Here is a 16,444-nt window from a genome sequence, read left to right on the forward strand (position 1 = left end):
TTTGACACTGGAGAGACATTTTCTTTTTAACTATGCATGAAAGGGATAGTACTGCCATATACTGCTCTAATAGCAGTGAATCAGAAGTAGTGAGAGAGTTGCTGAATTTTATGGTTTCTAGCAGTCACATTAGAAAACAAGGTCTGGTCTTTCCTGCCACGAATTCAGTTCATACGAACCACACATTGCCCTCCATTGACCCCAAGATTCAACCACTAGATTAATAATTAAGACACACTGGACTTGAAAACTTGTGAAGCACGTTTCATTCCCTAAAATGCAATGGGTTATCTACGTCTTCCACCTGTGCCTAGAAGACAAGAAATAAGGGAAGCCTGTAACTGGCAGACAATCACTGGCACCCACATGCACCGACTACGCTCTGCCAAAGATGTACTTGAAGATCATTACCCTCAGAAACCCCCGATGAATCAAGTATGTAATTCATCATGCGAAAAAATGCTACTGCTTCCTAAGCCCCAATTTACACCATAGTATCAACAAGATCCCAAACTGAATAAAAACACAGAAGTGTTTTTATTTTCTTGTGCCTTCAGACAGTAACTGCAAAGTACTCTTATCTTCAGCTCCTGTGCATTGCTTAGACAGACAGGGCTACTTTTCTTTGTAAAGCTAGACAATTTTCTTCATAACAACCATTTGTTTGGATTTCCTTCTATAAAAGTCTAAACAATGCCACATTGTACATTAATTTTTATACAGATGAAATGCAAAGGTTCTCTAATGTTTCTAAAGCCATTTACACCACATTAGCAAAACTATTTGGCTAAATTACATTTTCCAATTCATCAGTCCTTATTATGCTATTTACGAGCTCACTTCTTCCAAGAGTCACCCCTACACAGATAATCAAATCATACCATTTGAAATGCTGTGACATTATTTTGTCATATAAAATGGTTGGAATTATCTTGATGACGGCAACATAAGGATTGCTGCTGCCCAGAATTTATGAGAAATGAAAGCTAAAAAGAGCACTTGAAATAGATTTCAAATACCAGAATCAAAAAGTGTTTAAAAATCATTAAATGTCACAGGTCATTATAAAAGGAGGATCCAGGTTCTGGAACATTTGTCCTGAATCATTTCAATAGAAATATTAAGGAACTATAATTTGCTATAAGATTACAGGATTTATATAAGCTGACATAAATTGACTTGATGGTGTTTTTTTTTCTTTTTTTTAACATAAAACACTATAAACAAGATATCAAACTACTACCTAATATAATAACTTAATAAATAAGTATCTTCAAAATAATGTTTATATGAAGTCTGAAATAAGTTTGACAGACTGAGGTATAAGAAAAATACTTCAGCACAGAAAAAATTATCCAAAGCAAAAATCACTTTTTGCTTTCATACATGTCGATTATAAAAGAAAACTAGAGCATAGGATTTTTCTTCAACATCAAACAAAACTCCAAAAGCAGTTGGAAAAATCAAAATCTGCCACAAACTTTTTTCTGGGCACACCAATTTTCATGTTTTCATCAAAGATCCACCACATGCACACAGCTTCTCCATTTTACCTTATTTTGTGAAAATTATTTTCAGAAAACATGTCAAGAAACATCTGACAACTATACATCCACATGATTAAATGAGAAGAAAACCCAGCAATTGATATATCTCATACTTTACAACAGCAGCAATTGCTTGCTTGCAAGCCCCTGCCCAGCATCCTTCTCCTGGACAAAATAAATTAATGCTAGACAGTTCTCAAGACATTACATCAACAGAGAAAGGTTTAACACTCCCTTGCATCAGTAAAGTACATCATCTGACCTAAAGTGCAAGCTTTCTTCGCTAAAGCACTTTCAAATGAAACAATATCAATCTTCAAAGAAATTTCCATATAATGAGCTGCCTTTGTTGACCATTTTCAGTAGTTACAGTATTTGTATCTTTCTTTTCCATAATACTTTAAGACGGCTGAGAAAAAAGACATGTCCAGTCAGTATTATTTATGGACCTCTTTTTTCACTCCTGTTCCATACAAAGCTAAGCAGCATTGCAGAATCTTTCAGTATTGATTTCTCCCGCCAAATTCACACTATAGACAGTCTTAAAAATATCCTCTCAAGCATAAACAAAGTAAACTCATATCACCAGACCTGAAAGATGTTTTCACCAATGCTTCAGGACTGTCCACTGGTGGTAGCTCATCTGCTAAGATTTCCTCAGGAGGTCTCGGGTCACTGATGATGGTGGGCTTTGGTCTTTCCTTGAGGTTGCCAGTCAGCCCACCAATAATGGTGTTCCACAAGCAGTTTTGTGATTTAGACCCTGCAGAAACAGAGTGAGAAGGAAAATGAACTCATAGACCAGTAATTCAGCAGTCTAGAAAACAAAGATATCTTTCTCTGCTATCTTTCTGCCTTTGCATCATCAGATTTTGGGATTATGCCTGAAAACCCGAAATAAAGCTCAAAGTGGAAATAAGCACTAACATTTGGTCATTTTAAAATCCAAGACTGTAATGCCTCTGCACTGGTTTTGGCTGGGATAGAGTCAGTTTTCTTCATAGCAGCCCACATGGCACTATGTTTTGGATTTGTGACCAAAACAGCATTGATAACACAGACGTCTTAGTTGTTGCTGAGCTGTACTTAGAGGGCATCAAGGTCTTTTATGCTTCCTCACACTGCTCCACCAGTAAGTGGGCTGAGGGTGCACAAGAAGCTGGGAAGGGTCACAGCCACGAGATCTGACCCAGAATGACCAAAGGGATATTCCATACCACACGATGTCCTGTTCAGCAATAAAAGATGAGGGGAAGGAAGAAGAAAGGATGGACATTTGGAGGTGCAGTGTTTGTCTTCCCAAGTAACTGTTACACATGAAAAAGCCCTCCTTTCCTGGAAATAGCTAAACACCTGACTTGTCCATGAAAAGTAGTGAGCGAATTCCATATTTTGCTTTGCTGGTGTGTGCAGCTTTTTCTTTACCTATTAAATTCTATCTCAACCCACAAGCTTTCTCACTTCTATCCCTCCAATACTCTCCCCCATCCCACAGGGAGTGAGCTGTGTGGGGCTTTGCTGCCTACCAGAGTCAAGACACAACAGCTACCCGTAAAAAGATCTGGTTGCAGACCAAGAGGCTTTCATGTGTCGACAAAAAGCTTCCTCTTCACATTATATTTGAACTATAGCTTAGCATGTATTGTCATGGCAGTATTTTAAATGAAAGAACCAAAAAAAAAAAAGTACCAAATCAATTCAAAATTAATTGTTGACTTTCATTGACTCAAGTTAATGATGGTTAAATTACAGATTAAAGATATCACTGAAGGACTAGTACTAGAAAACATAATTCCTTTCTGTTGAAACTTCAGCTTTTTTCAATAGACATTCAAATGCCAAAATATTGCTATGGATGTTCTTTTTTACATTTATTTAGAAGTGTCACCAGGTGCCTTGTGCTTGTCATTCACAAAACCCATTCTTGTCTAGAAATGTAGTTCCACTGACAAAGTACAATTAGCACCCTTCAGTCAGATCTCTCTTCCCTGCCTTTCAAGAAGAGTATACATGACTTATATTTCATAAAATTTAAAAAAGCATATTTCATATTTCCAAAAGGCTTCTGAATAAGTTAGGCACTTCTGAAAACCCCTGTGATATTCCCATACAGACCACCTGTATCATAGTCTAACTTTAAAGCAAAGTTAGCAGCTTCCAAGAGCAGCTAAGTACTGAAATCCTGATTTCAGTTAAGAGACTTCCCAAAATAGAAGTGCCATGAGCATTGAGCTTACTGGATTCCAAAATAATAAGAAGTACCAGCTCTTCTGGTAGTCCTTCTCTACGGACATTTTATTACTACGCAAAACAAACAAAAAATATTCTGACAAATGGAATATTTCTAAAGTCAGCAACTGACTTTAATAGAAGACCATACAGATAACACTTTGAAATATTTTCCTGGCACTCATGTAATTGTCCAGCAGAGACAATTAAGCAGCAAATAATGGATCTAAAATACATGGATTAAGGCTAAATGTTGTTTGACATACACAGTACATGAGAGGAAACTGAAAAGCAGAGTTGTTATCCCATGTCTCCTGAGATTATATTATGAGAAAATACTGTTAGAAGTAGCAATATCTGCTGCAACAAATGGGTAGTGGCAGGCTTGGTTTGCTAGTTGTCTTACATATCTTGTTTTCACACAGCCTAAATAGTGCAGACAGAAGAAAAGCAAGAATTCTCGTTTATCTCCTCCAACCCAAAATAATTTTCAGAATATTTCCCAGCTACTCAGGAAAACTTCATATCTGTGTGCTTCTTTGCTCTTAATTGTCAGCAGCTATTTAATATGCAAGGACCATATTTACCAAGATTTACAAGTAACCTTGGTGTTCTGTGCTGAGTTGTGTCTAACAATAGCTAGAAAAATTAATACTCACACCAGGTAGTCCAAAGCCAAGTAATTTATACGCAACAGCTGCAGAATTAAATGCAACATCAGTACATCTATATCATTCAAGCATTTGTTATGCTACTGTTTCTGTACTTTAGAGCACCACCCAAATTTCCCCACATTTCTTAGTTTTATTTGAATATTTAAGCATTTGTGTACCTATTTCATAAGTAGAAATATAAAGGATGCAGGAGTTTTAAATTATTTGACTGACCATACAGGCCATCTCTGACATAGCCAAAAATAGTGCAACTCCCTATAATGTGTTGAGAAGACCATTTCTTTTGCAAAAGTATGGCACACATAGGCACACTTGGAAACAGATTTTTAAGGCTCTTTTAAGCTAAGGTCAACAAAGACAAACAAGTAGTCATCCAGCCATAAATGCTGCACACCAAGACAAAAAACTCAGGACATCAACACTTGCAGAAAAAAACTGTTGCATACTATTAAAAACGTATCTTGTGGAAAAGAGGCTCTCAAGCCACATTTATAATTTTGAGGTTTTTTCCTGCAATAACTCCAAAGAGTCTGCCAAGCTTCCCCAACCTGAACCTTCTCTTTATTTTCACAGCTATACCCTTTCTTTTATTCCACAAGCACTCCAGCTTGTCAATTGCAGGAGAACTCCACGGATCTAGAAAAAAGACATATTCATCTCTTCCTGCACTTATTAGATACAAGTAGCTCGAGGCACACGCTACCACTGAAAACCAACAGTGACAGGTTAGCAAACTGCCATTGAAAGCCATACAGTCAAATAATTTTTTTTTGCTTTGCTTTAAATAATGTCAGTGTAAGAAAAACAAGTACTTGTTGCAATATACATTGTTTTTCTCTACACTGTCTGTACATAGACCCGCAGCCCTTGTTCCTCCAGTGTGGATATTCATTCACATAATTTTTCACTATAATAAGATCCAGGCTGTAGACCTAGCTATACACTTAGCTCTCCTGAAGATCACCATCAGCCAACACAAATTAACTAAACTCATTAGAGCACTGAAATGCTATGTCTACCCGTCCTAACCAGCATTCACAGCCTGCCCACGGTTCACTCAGATGAAGTACATTCAAGCAAATGAGTGTTTTGCTTAACAGGCCTGCTAGACCATACATCAGCCAGAAGCCTCCAGCTGCCTGAAATGCTGAAAGCCTGATGGACCTAAATCCCCACAGCTGCAACTATTCAAATACTGATGACACAATAGGACTTGTAGCAAGACAGTACAGTGAGAGATCCACTATGTAGTAAGTGCTTAAACTCAAAGTCTGCTGAATGAGCTGGAGCTGGATATTTAAGAGAACGGAAGATTGGCTAGCTCTAGCATTGGAATGAGTAACGCTTAACAACTCAATTTTAACTTCAAATCATTGTGGTAAGTGTAAACATTTGCAAAAATACTTCTCCTTCATTTTATTATACCCTGTCAAAGATAATTAGAGTTGAGCTAGAGGCAAAAGCAAAATAGATTAAAGTGCTATAATCTAAAATGCAGAATTCTGCTTAAACTGTGTGGTAAACTTGACACAGTAAGTATGCAAATACTTTCATATACTCTGAAAATATTGTTACACTACAAGTCTTCCTACATGGATACCACACAGCCAGCATTCCTACTGTCCTGCTCAACAGCAGCAACCTTTTTTTCTTGTTTCCTCCCAAAGTAAACTGGAAACAGCCACGTACACCAGAGAGCTGTGGGAAACAGTCACAGTGGACACAGCTCATCTGAATTTCTGTAGGATATCTGTCATTTGCTTTCATGCACAGAAAGGTAGATAACGGAAATAAGATCAGCCTAACTGCAATCCCACCGAAATCTGAGTTTTAGCATTGACTGCAAATGGGCAGCTGCTACAGAGCAACGCTGTCCTGTTCTCTGCTGTGAGGGTGAAGTTAGTAATTGCCTTTAAACTAATCATTCAAGTGGAACGGTCAGTCCTAGAAAACACCCGGTCTCAGTTTTGTGAACCAGATGACAAGGATAATAGTAATCCTCTATCACTTCAGTTACTGCTTGACACCTTGTCCTCAAATACTGCCAATTTTTCTGCGATTCACCAGCCAGAATGTTTTTGAATGTTTGGTCCGCACTTCACTGACTGTTTGATGAAAACATGGTATGGCAGAGTAGATTATAGTGCTCTCAGCATAGATTTTGGGATTACCCATTTAATTCAGCACATGCCTAAGATATTTCCTTCCTTTTCATAACAGTTCATATTCTACTTTTCCTTGCCATTCCCACAGAGTTATACCTTATCCTATTCATGACCACAGTCACCATTAATTGTACCTTATGATAAACTAGTTAGAATCATAGAATTATTTAGGTTGGAAAAGACATCTAAGATCATCTAGTTCAACATTTAATCATCTAGTCCAACCTTTAATTATATCATTATATCCTCAGTTTAATTGCACCATTATATCCTTTAGTTGTATCATTATATCCTCAGCCTGACTCCCAAATCACTAAATTAAAATCCTAATAGTGAAGGTCTGTTTAACACTTTGAGTTATCCCTCTCCATCCCTATACCAGGTCTCTGCTGCTACCTCCTTACGCAGTTTTTAATCTAAGTATTCACCTCTGCACTGTATTTCTATCACTGCCAGGCAGCCTGGGGCCTTGATCTCACCTCCTCACTTAATCCCATGCAGCACCAGGTAATACAATGAGGCCTTACAAGGGGGTTTCCTCTGCTTTCATTCTTCTGACAGCATCCACCAGTCAGTTCTCTTCCATGTAATGCAAGTCACCAGTACCTCTGCAAATAAGGCTTGGCTACCTGGTTGAGAGCTAAGATTAAAGCAGGAACACAACCTGGTTGTTCCTGCATCTCAGACCTACACCCTGTACACAATTATGAAAAATCACATTCTTATGAATGCCAAAATCTGAACTAGAATGCAAGCTGAGTTCGAAATATGGCATTATGTTTGACCTAGTCAGTCAATACTGCAGCATGAAGTCCTCGTAACTCAAATATCTAGAAATAAATGGTATTTGGCCTGAATCTTCCAAGCCTAAAACTAGCATTTAGGAACCACAATGGACAAAAAGAGTGAAAAAGAACTTGAAAATATCGACATTTACATTGTTCTCCCTTGTGATGCATATTTTCAGCATTCAACCAGCCAGTAGTGATTGACAGAGCCCCTTTTTAAGCTTTGCAGTCTACAACATGAAGGAAAGTAAACCCCAAGTCAGGCATAAGGAATGCTAGTATAATTTTCTTAGTCCTGTTCAATCTGTTCCATCACCCTGTAAATCACTGCGTGTGACGGATTTTATACCCACAGCAGTTTCTTCTGTGGCCTTCGCTCTCCCTGCCTATATGCTCGGAGCGCCATCATGTGACTATGCCAAATAATGCACGGTAGATGTAAATCGATGTTTTGGCCTGTACCACGCACACCGATGATGATGGCAAATGCCCCCTTTTAATAATGAGAAGAGGATTTTTCCCTGCTAAGTGATCACAAAGCATTATGAAACTGCATGAGTTATGAACAGGATTTCCAATCTTCCTCTTCGATCCTATATGTTTTGTTACGTTTGTTTTTAATGGTCAATATGGTCAAATTAACACTCACCTGGTGTTACGTTACCAGATGCATCCCTTTGTTTTGTTCAAATCTGGGACACTCATTTCAAACCCCAAGCCATATCTTTAGCTCCCAACCCTGCCATGGGATGCAAACAGTGATGAAGTATAATTATGGTTTGAACATGTTTCCAGTATGCTATTTCTAAGGCTTAACCCAAGTCTTTGTAACCCCTGTGGTCAACTTCAGCTGCTTTTGTGACATGTTTTTATAACCTTTTATGCTTGAAACAGCTATATAGCCACAAAGCCTTCCACTCTTTTAAATTTGCATCAACACTGTTTAGAAAGACTGGATTTCTGTAAGAGATGTTTCTATACTATAGCTCTTCAGTTTAGTATTGTAAATGAACCGTAACAATAGGGTAGCCATAATATGAGATTAAAATACTTACTGAATATATTTATTTCTACCATACATAGACAATTTACCCAGTTAAAATAAAAAAGGCTACTTACGGGCAAATCGTGAAAGTGGTCGTGCATTTTTGTCACCCGTCTCATTTGCAACTGGAAGGAGAAAATATGGAGAAATAAAAAACATTACATTTAAAAGTTGCATTGTCTAAGACTGATAATAATACAAATTTTCGTGCATATAAAGGAGAGACAACTGTTTGCAGTAACAACAGTTGGATATATATGCATAAGCATGTGCACACAGTTCAGTTGCTTTTTTTTCTTTTTTAAGCCACCAAATATGTTTCTTTGCATGTTTATATGTCTGTCCAGTTCAGTTCTGCTTTTGGAGTCAGCATGACACGCTATAGGTACCTGCAGACATTGTCTTGTCCCACGCTATAATTGAATCACAACTTCCTAACATTTAAACACTACCTATTTACAGTTCATAGCAATATATAACCACAGTCATCCTTATAAATTCTATTTCATATCATACTTTTTTCCCCTGAGTCCAAAACAAAATGTCATTTTACCCATTTACTTTATGGAGTACAGTAAGAAAAAAGATTTTTCTGCCTACATGAGGAAATACACTAGCCCAGAGGATCCTTTAATAGCAAGTTATATGAAATTTAAGGACCTACACAGAGGAATCCTGTAGCATTTGGAACTGCTTATAGATGTTACCTAGGATTAAAAACAACCCCATATGAATTCTGCTTTTTTCTGCCTCAGGTTCAGACTGCCATAACTCTCAATATTTATGTGACCCAGCCAGTATACAGTTAGTCAAGTGCATAGAAGATATTTTGGGATTCTCACAACACTAAACTATAGGGAAAAAAAAAAAAAAAGGGTAAGTTATCAATGAGATAAATTACCCCCCATGACTTATTTTTTAGAGCTAGAATAATCATGAGGAACTCCATTGATGGGTCAAAAGGGAGGAGAACATATTATGACTGTACACATAAACCTTGACAATTCCTTGTTTTCTTTAAAAATTCTATTTTCTAGAGACAAGACCGACCAAGCTAAGAAATCCCACAAAGGGATGCAAAACATGGCCAGAACAGATTCATAAATCCCTAGCAAGATAATGATGTACTCTAAACAATAATGGACTTTTCGAAGCCAGAAAAGACTTTTGAGGAAATTTGATTCTAACAGACCTTAAGGCTGTCAACTTCAGTTTGGTTTTGTTTCAGACATACCTGGTGCCATTCCAGCTTTCACTATTTACAATCCAATCTTTTGCCCATTGATAATAGTGGCTCTAGCACTCATTACTTTAGTGAATAAAGGGAGTCGATAACAAATCAGTGCATCATTTTGCTCACATTAGCCAGTAGATGGTGCCCTTAAAACGCGCGGCTTTCTAAAGGTGTGGAAAGCCAAGCGAGGGTAATTTTCTGTACCTCTCATTGGCGCAGGATAAGGACTGCAAAAGTCCTTTTGTACCAGCCAGCCAGAGAGATTGGGAAACTCGGATTTTATGGGTGCAGTCACAAATGTCTTCTTCCATAGGGACCTCAAAAAGTCTTAAAAGGATCGGAAAAATTATTTTTTTAAAAAAAGGACCAACCAGAGACACCAGAGTGACTGCACAGTTCAGCAGGTCCAGAGCACTTCATAATTTCAGAGATAAGTCTAGGTCTGCTTGAGGTGATGGCATGGTGAAGGAGAGGCAGCAGCATCCTTCATGGGGCAGGAATCAAAAGAGACGAGCCCAGTAAGATGGAGAACTGTGACAATTTTTGTAGGGACAAAACGTTCAGAAAACACTGCTATAGCCAATGTGTAAAGAGCAAGCAGCCAAGATTTGTCTTCAACTCAGTGCTGCCAGCTTGCACCAGGTGGGCTGGACTAGTCCATTCTGCAGCCTTAGGCACCTCTGCATCACAGCAGAGCCTAGGTAAAATTGTAACATGTATTGATGTTTAAGTTGGGGCATTGGGTGAACCTAGATCAATTAAGTGCCTACTAAGGGCCACACGTGCGCTATTCCCCCCTCTGCTCTCGTAGCAGATGGCAATCCCTGGTCACCAGGGGCTTCAGGTGCACACGGGGTCTCCGCTGTGTGCCACCTACCAGCCAAATGTGGAAACGAGAGTTCCAGAGCACTCCATCCAACATCTGTGTTTGGGAAGCTCAGCTCACATAGTCCCAGCATCCAACACAACGGGTGTCATTAATTACCTCAGAAATAAACATTTTCCAGTTCCAGACCACATGCTTTTTACTTTCCAAACATCAGATTGTGTAATATACAGAATAATGCCCTTCTGTCTGGTGTACAGTCATCCAGAGCAGAGGTACAGGTACCAGCAAAGCCATGAGAAGGATATAAAAGCACCATGGTTGTTGATCATAAACAACTGGCAAGATTTCTGGAATAAGTGAGTTAATTGCTGCCAGGAATTGTATGGGACCAGTGAGGTGTGCACACAGGTGAGATCTCAGATGTGTTTAACCCTGTAGTCAGAAAGGGAGGGATTCAGAGGCAAAATGTGAGGAACATTTCTGCAAATATTTTGTGTATCTTAGGAACATTTCTGCATATAGTTTGTGTATCTTAGATTTTACTTGATGCAGTTTCCGCTATGGAACTTCTGCATATACATCCTACAGTTGTCTTACAGGGTTCTGTGAAGACATGAGGAACTTACAGACCTATACACGTGGCATGTATATGAAGAAAGACTTTCTCCAGGAAGGCTTGAAATCTTTTCCCCTGTTTACTGATATTTATTAATAGCAATAAGCTTTTGGTAGAAAGCAGGTATGAATAAATGAAACTAGAGAAATAAGTTTCTGAGAAAGTAAGTCACAAACCACATCAAAGATGATTTCTGGTATTTCCAAGGATTTCCTACACCTGCTGCTGTCTCTTCAGATATGCCTACTCTCCAGCCACACCGTACACTTCTGTGTTGAAATCTAGGCCAATTTTCACCTCAGATTAGATATGACTATCAGCACTTCTTAAATTTGCTTTATCCTTCTAAGTGGATAGGACCTTCTTCAGTTTCCATCCCAACATTTTTTTTAATTTTTTTTTTTTACTAAACATTCAAAGTTATTTTCCATTCTAATGTGGAAGCAAACACAAAGCACAGTGATAGGTATAACAACATGTAGATAGCTGGTAAGTAATTTAACAGTCCTTCAGAAAGACAGCTGTGACAGGCAGGAAATATACAACAGGTACCCCATTAGAATGAAACACATGCTGTTCGTGGTCACTTGTCCAAGTAGACAACAAAATACCAGGCCTAATCAAATTTATTCAATTTCAAATGTGTTATATCATATTATAACTGCCTGAAAATCTCAAGAATATTGCCTTGTGGTTATAAAAATATTTTCATAGGCATGATCAGTTCTTCGATTAATGTGGATCACTCATATGTAAATTCACCATATGCCAACTTAGAGTCTCAGGCAGTCTTCATTTTTTAATGTGTGCCCTGTTAAAACTATTTCCTACAGCTTGCCACTTTTTTCTACAGCAGGTATCGATTTCACCAGTACACCCCCTCAGCCAATTTAGCTTTCAAGGATCCTTTGTCAAATTTCTAGTACAATGCAAAGAAAAATATACCACTTCATAGTATTGACTCATTAAGTCTGACAGACTTAGACAATAGAGCATCGTCTATATTTTACGATTCAACAAGTGAGAGGTTGAAGAAAATATGGTATTTTTACCCAACAGTAAACACATCCCTTTCAAGATGACTTTATTTATTTATTGTAAATCAACCAAAGGTCAGATGGGTTTAACTATATATTTCATGCTGCCGGTAAATTTGTCAAAGTGTAAGGAAGAGGAAACATACATTAGATAAAGTGAAAACAGATACGCAGATAAATTTGCTTTGAACACACCATCTGAATAAACTCTTCCCTGGGACTTTTTTAAAGTTCTCCTCCAATGGTACATGTTTTGTATAGCATATCTTAAAAAAAAAAAAAAAAAAATCTTCTGAGTTGCCCTAACATGCTTACATATCCACTCATACTTACATATCCTCTCTTGATAATCGTTTCCTTTAAAACTCAGGAGAATAAAAGTACTACAACTGTGGAGATAACTGTGTCTATTTTTCACAGACAAATCAAAGTAAGGTCATCTCTGGGAAGTCCAGGGGGTTTTGCTCTAAAAGACTGTAATGCTCTTACATGTTTGATAAACTTATCAAGTTCTATCTTAAAATAGCTTGTTTTTTTATGATCACGTATCTCATAAGACTTTGCCAGAAACTGATTGCAGTGTGGGTTATGACCTACCATTTAATTTCCAGCATAAGCTTACTCACAGTCAATTTATATCAATTTGTTCTCGCACCAGCAATATCTTTAAGCTGAAGTACTTCTGTTTTTTTTCTGGTGCTTAATCCTCCTCTGACTTTTGCACTGAAAGCCTGGATTTCCCCCTTTCATCATCATTTTGTGGACTATAAACACCATTATCTTTTAGTTCTGTCTTCCTACAGAACAGGTATTGTCATACCTCCTCCCCCTCTTTACTGGACCTCTTCAGTGTCAATTCATTTTCCCATTTTCTTGAATATTTGTTTATGGTACCATATTCTTGCCTAGCCACACAATAGCTGTGCTGTAACACCCACCTGCCCCATCAAATTAACAGACTCTCCGGCCATAGCAAAGTTCTTTTTATTAAGTCCTCACCAGCATGATCTTTCATTCTGCACTACTAAATTCCATCCCTTGCTGTTAGCCCAGACCATCATCTGAGTTGTGTTGTTAGAAATTCAGATCCTCCTCTGTACTAGCAATGCTTTGTGTCACCAGCCACAATATTCATCACTTTCTTTTTTGTGTGTCAGTCATTAACAAAATTTTTCAGCAAGATCAATCCCACACACAGAGATCAGAAGCACAATACCACCAAAGGACGGCTTTTCTGGTGGCTTTCTTACCCATTTAGAAGTTAAGGTTCCTCATAAGAAATCCCATCTTGACAAGATTTAGAGTCTGATAAAGAGATAAGAAAAGACACTGACCATGCAAGTAATGAGACATTCAGTGGCAGGATAGAAAATTCTGCTTCTCAGAGTTTTTAATCAAGCACTGTATAAACTCCAAATGTATCAACCATGGAGCCAGTGCTCACATTACTGAGACAGAGATTACTTAGGCCCCTCCAGAGTTAGTCACCCAGAGAGTTTTCTGGATAATAGTGTTGAATCCCACTACCACACAGGAAACACCACTAACTTAATATGGTTTGAATTGCTCATGCTGTGGGCATCAATAACACAGGCAGTATAAACATATACTATAAAACACAAAGTCACAAAAGTTATAAAAACCTGCAGCATCACTTTCATGATCAGAAACCTTAGAGGACAACTCTGGACTAAAGACTCGAACCAGTCGCTACAATTCAGTCATAGATCAACTGTGTTAGTTGCAAAAGGAACAATACAAGTCTCAGATTTAATCTGAAGATCATGAAACATTCTAAATAAAAGCTGTGTTTCCAAATACTTCTGGAAGGCAGGAACCTGAAATCTTGACTTATAAGTAATAACCAAGAGGCATACTCTACCCAGTATTTCCCAAAATAACTTCTAATGGATATTTTTGCTGCTGTTTGCCTGGCAACTACACTGTACACCAAACATTGTCATCCTTCATTAACTGGGAGAGGAGCACCACACACGGCTGATGATTCATTCTCCTTATGAAAGGATCTTACACTGCACTTGTGTTGGGAAAGCTGCTTCTGGAGTGGAAGGCACTTTTTTCCTGCAGGGAACTGAAGACCGTTGTTGCCTCCCTTTGAAGGGACCCTCACTACAGGCACAGATTTCAGAGCTTCTGCATGTTATTGACAGCCACAGAAATGTTTTCAAGAAGGGCAAGGTGTACACAGAGGAGTTGTAACAGAGAACTTGGTGCAAAATATCTGTGTGAAAAGAAGCAAAACTGAACAATACTCTGAGCATTAGCCAAATTTTATTTAGAGACAGAGAAACAAACATTGAACTTGCAAAATATGACCCTACTAGCACTTAAGGACTAGAGGGACACTGATGCTGGGCTTTGGAGATTAGGGAAAATAACCCCAAACAGCAGCAACTGGCTGGACCAAACCCACCTTCTGCACACAAAGGCCCATGTTGTACGTATTCCTAACCTCAAAACTGAGCAGCAGACCTATGTAATCTATCTAAACTATTAATGCATATTCTGTAGATTTAATACCCCTCAGCTCCCCAGGGTCACAGAAAAAATAGGTCTGCTCACACAAGTCTCAAGCTTCTCTTATTCCTAACTCAGTGAATCAGAAGGTGATGGAAGAGAAAATATGTTTATATATATATATATTTATAAACATACATGCATATGTATAAATAAAAACGTTCACCACTACAAAGTGGTGAAGCTACCTCAACTTTTGTCTTCTTCTGGAAATATCCAGGCTGACTTCTGTATTCAGCTGAGATTTCTTAATTCTGGTAGCTGTAACAGACTGCCTGTTGCAGCAAACCCACTCACACTTTTCTCCTGAGGGTAACTATACACTTGGAAAGTTGGTCTGTGTCATATATTTCTGTGCATTGAATTTAAGACAGGCGGATGCAAAACCAAAGCTACAAGATTTTTAGAAGATGATTCTGCCCATGAAGGCTACTATGATTTCTAGCTCAATTCCGTTAGAAAAATCATCATGTAAGCAATACCATAGTGAGTATCACCCAACAGCTGTGAGAAATGGTATCAGATGTGTTAGCAAGACATTCTCCTGAACAGCATCACCTATCCTGCTGTTTTTGATAAAAAATCAGCTATAAATTAACCTGATCACCCTGTACTTCTGGCCACCACCTGAAACGGCCCACAGGATGGCACATGCCTTAGTCTGTCTCAGTTCAGCAGCTCTTAGGTTTTTTAAATACCGGCTTCTCATTCAGATATGGTCCTTATACCTCACTGATTATGATGTGGTTACATCAAGTCACATCACTTTGAAATCAGCTTCCTCATGCAGGTGGGCCCTAGAAGTGCTACAGCCCCAATTATGAATGCTTTGTAAGTCAGTAGAAATACTCCGCTTTTTCCCAGTGACACTGGGTCAGTTCATGAGAAAAAGTGCAGAGATTACTGAAACACTCTCAATTTCAAGCGTTTACTTCAAGCACTGAAAACTAAGCAACAGAAATCAGAGAGCTGCCTGTGCACCCTTGTAACACTACTAAATCACCAGCTATTATATCGCTCTAGATAATGGGATGATCTAAACAAAAGGACTAATTTCAAGTTACTCACAGTAGAGGTACTTAATTAAAAACATAAACAAAGAAAAAGAAGCAGTTTTTCCCACTTTGATGGAATTGTAAATTTAAGATGCATTATCCAGTGGTTTAGCAACAGATTTCAATAGTGTGCTTTCACAGTCAAAGAAGTTATACTGAAAAGACAGGTGATTACAGAAACAGACTGCTTTTTGAGTGGAATGTGTGAACAGTTATAAAAAAATTCTAAAGTTTCAATTTTTTATCCAATGAAAAATATTGATTTTTGCTTGAAAATTAAGGCTTTTTCAGCCTGTGGACTTTTCCGTTCTACAGCATAAACAGTGTGTCCTAGAGCTAACAGTCACCTGTACAAATTAAGTTGAAAACTCAATATTTTAAAAAAGTAAGGAAGTGTACAATCAACCCTAAACTGTGCAATGGCATTAGTCCCTAACTTGATCCTAGATAAATGCCAGTTCAAAATGAAGCTATCTGGTTGTCTGATTTATAAAATTTCACCTGGGATGTAAGGCTCAGATTGAACCCCATCACCTTTAAGATACCTGTTTTACCCATGCTTTTCCGCTTCATAAAATGGGCTTGCATAAGCATTATCAACTCCAAGTCAGCACCAATTCTTTTGACAAAAATAATACACTGTGATGTCTGAGTAACTGTAGTTAAATTATTCCAGCCCTTACACAG

At 38.1% G+C, this 16,444-nt stretch overlaps 1 protein-coding gene across 9 annotated transcripts in view; it reads right to left on the reverse strand.

Annotated features, from left to right (window-relative positions):
• Positions 1–16,444, reverse strand: part of PDE1C (phosphodiesterase 1C) — a 316,420-nt gene that overhangs the window by 273,700 nt on the left and 26,276 nt on the right. For 8 of the 9 annotated variants that reach the window (XM_048075555.2, XM_066992242.1, XM_048075558.2 and 5 more), the window contains exons 2-3: positions 8,523–8,573; positions 2,139–2,310 (exon numbers count right to left, since the gene is read on the reverse strand). In XM_048075555.2, the coding sequence (XP_047931512.2) occupies positions 2,139–2,310; positions 8,523–8,573 (223 nt within the window). Of the gene's footprint in view, positions 1–2,138; positions 2,311–8,522; positions 8,574–13,414; positions 13,435–16,444 lie in introns of those variants that run through there. The other variant, XM_048075560.2, reaches the window with a different exon arrangement.

This window comes from Anser cygnoides, chromosome 2, assembly GCF_040182565.1.
Source record: "Anser cygnoides isolate HZ-2024a breed goose chromosome 2, Taihu_goose_T2T_genome, whole genome shotgun sequence".
NCBI classification, from domain to species: Eukaryota; Metazoa; Chordata; class Aves; order Anseriformes; family Anatidae; genus Anser; species Anser cygnoides.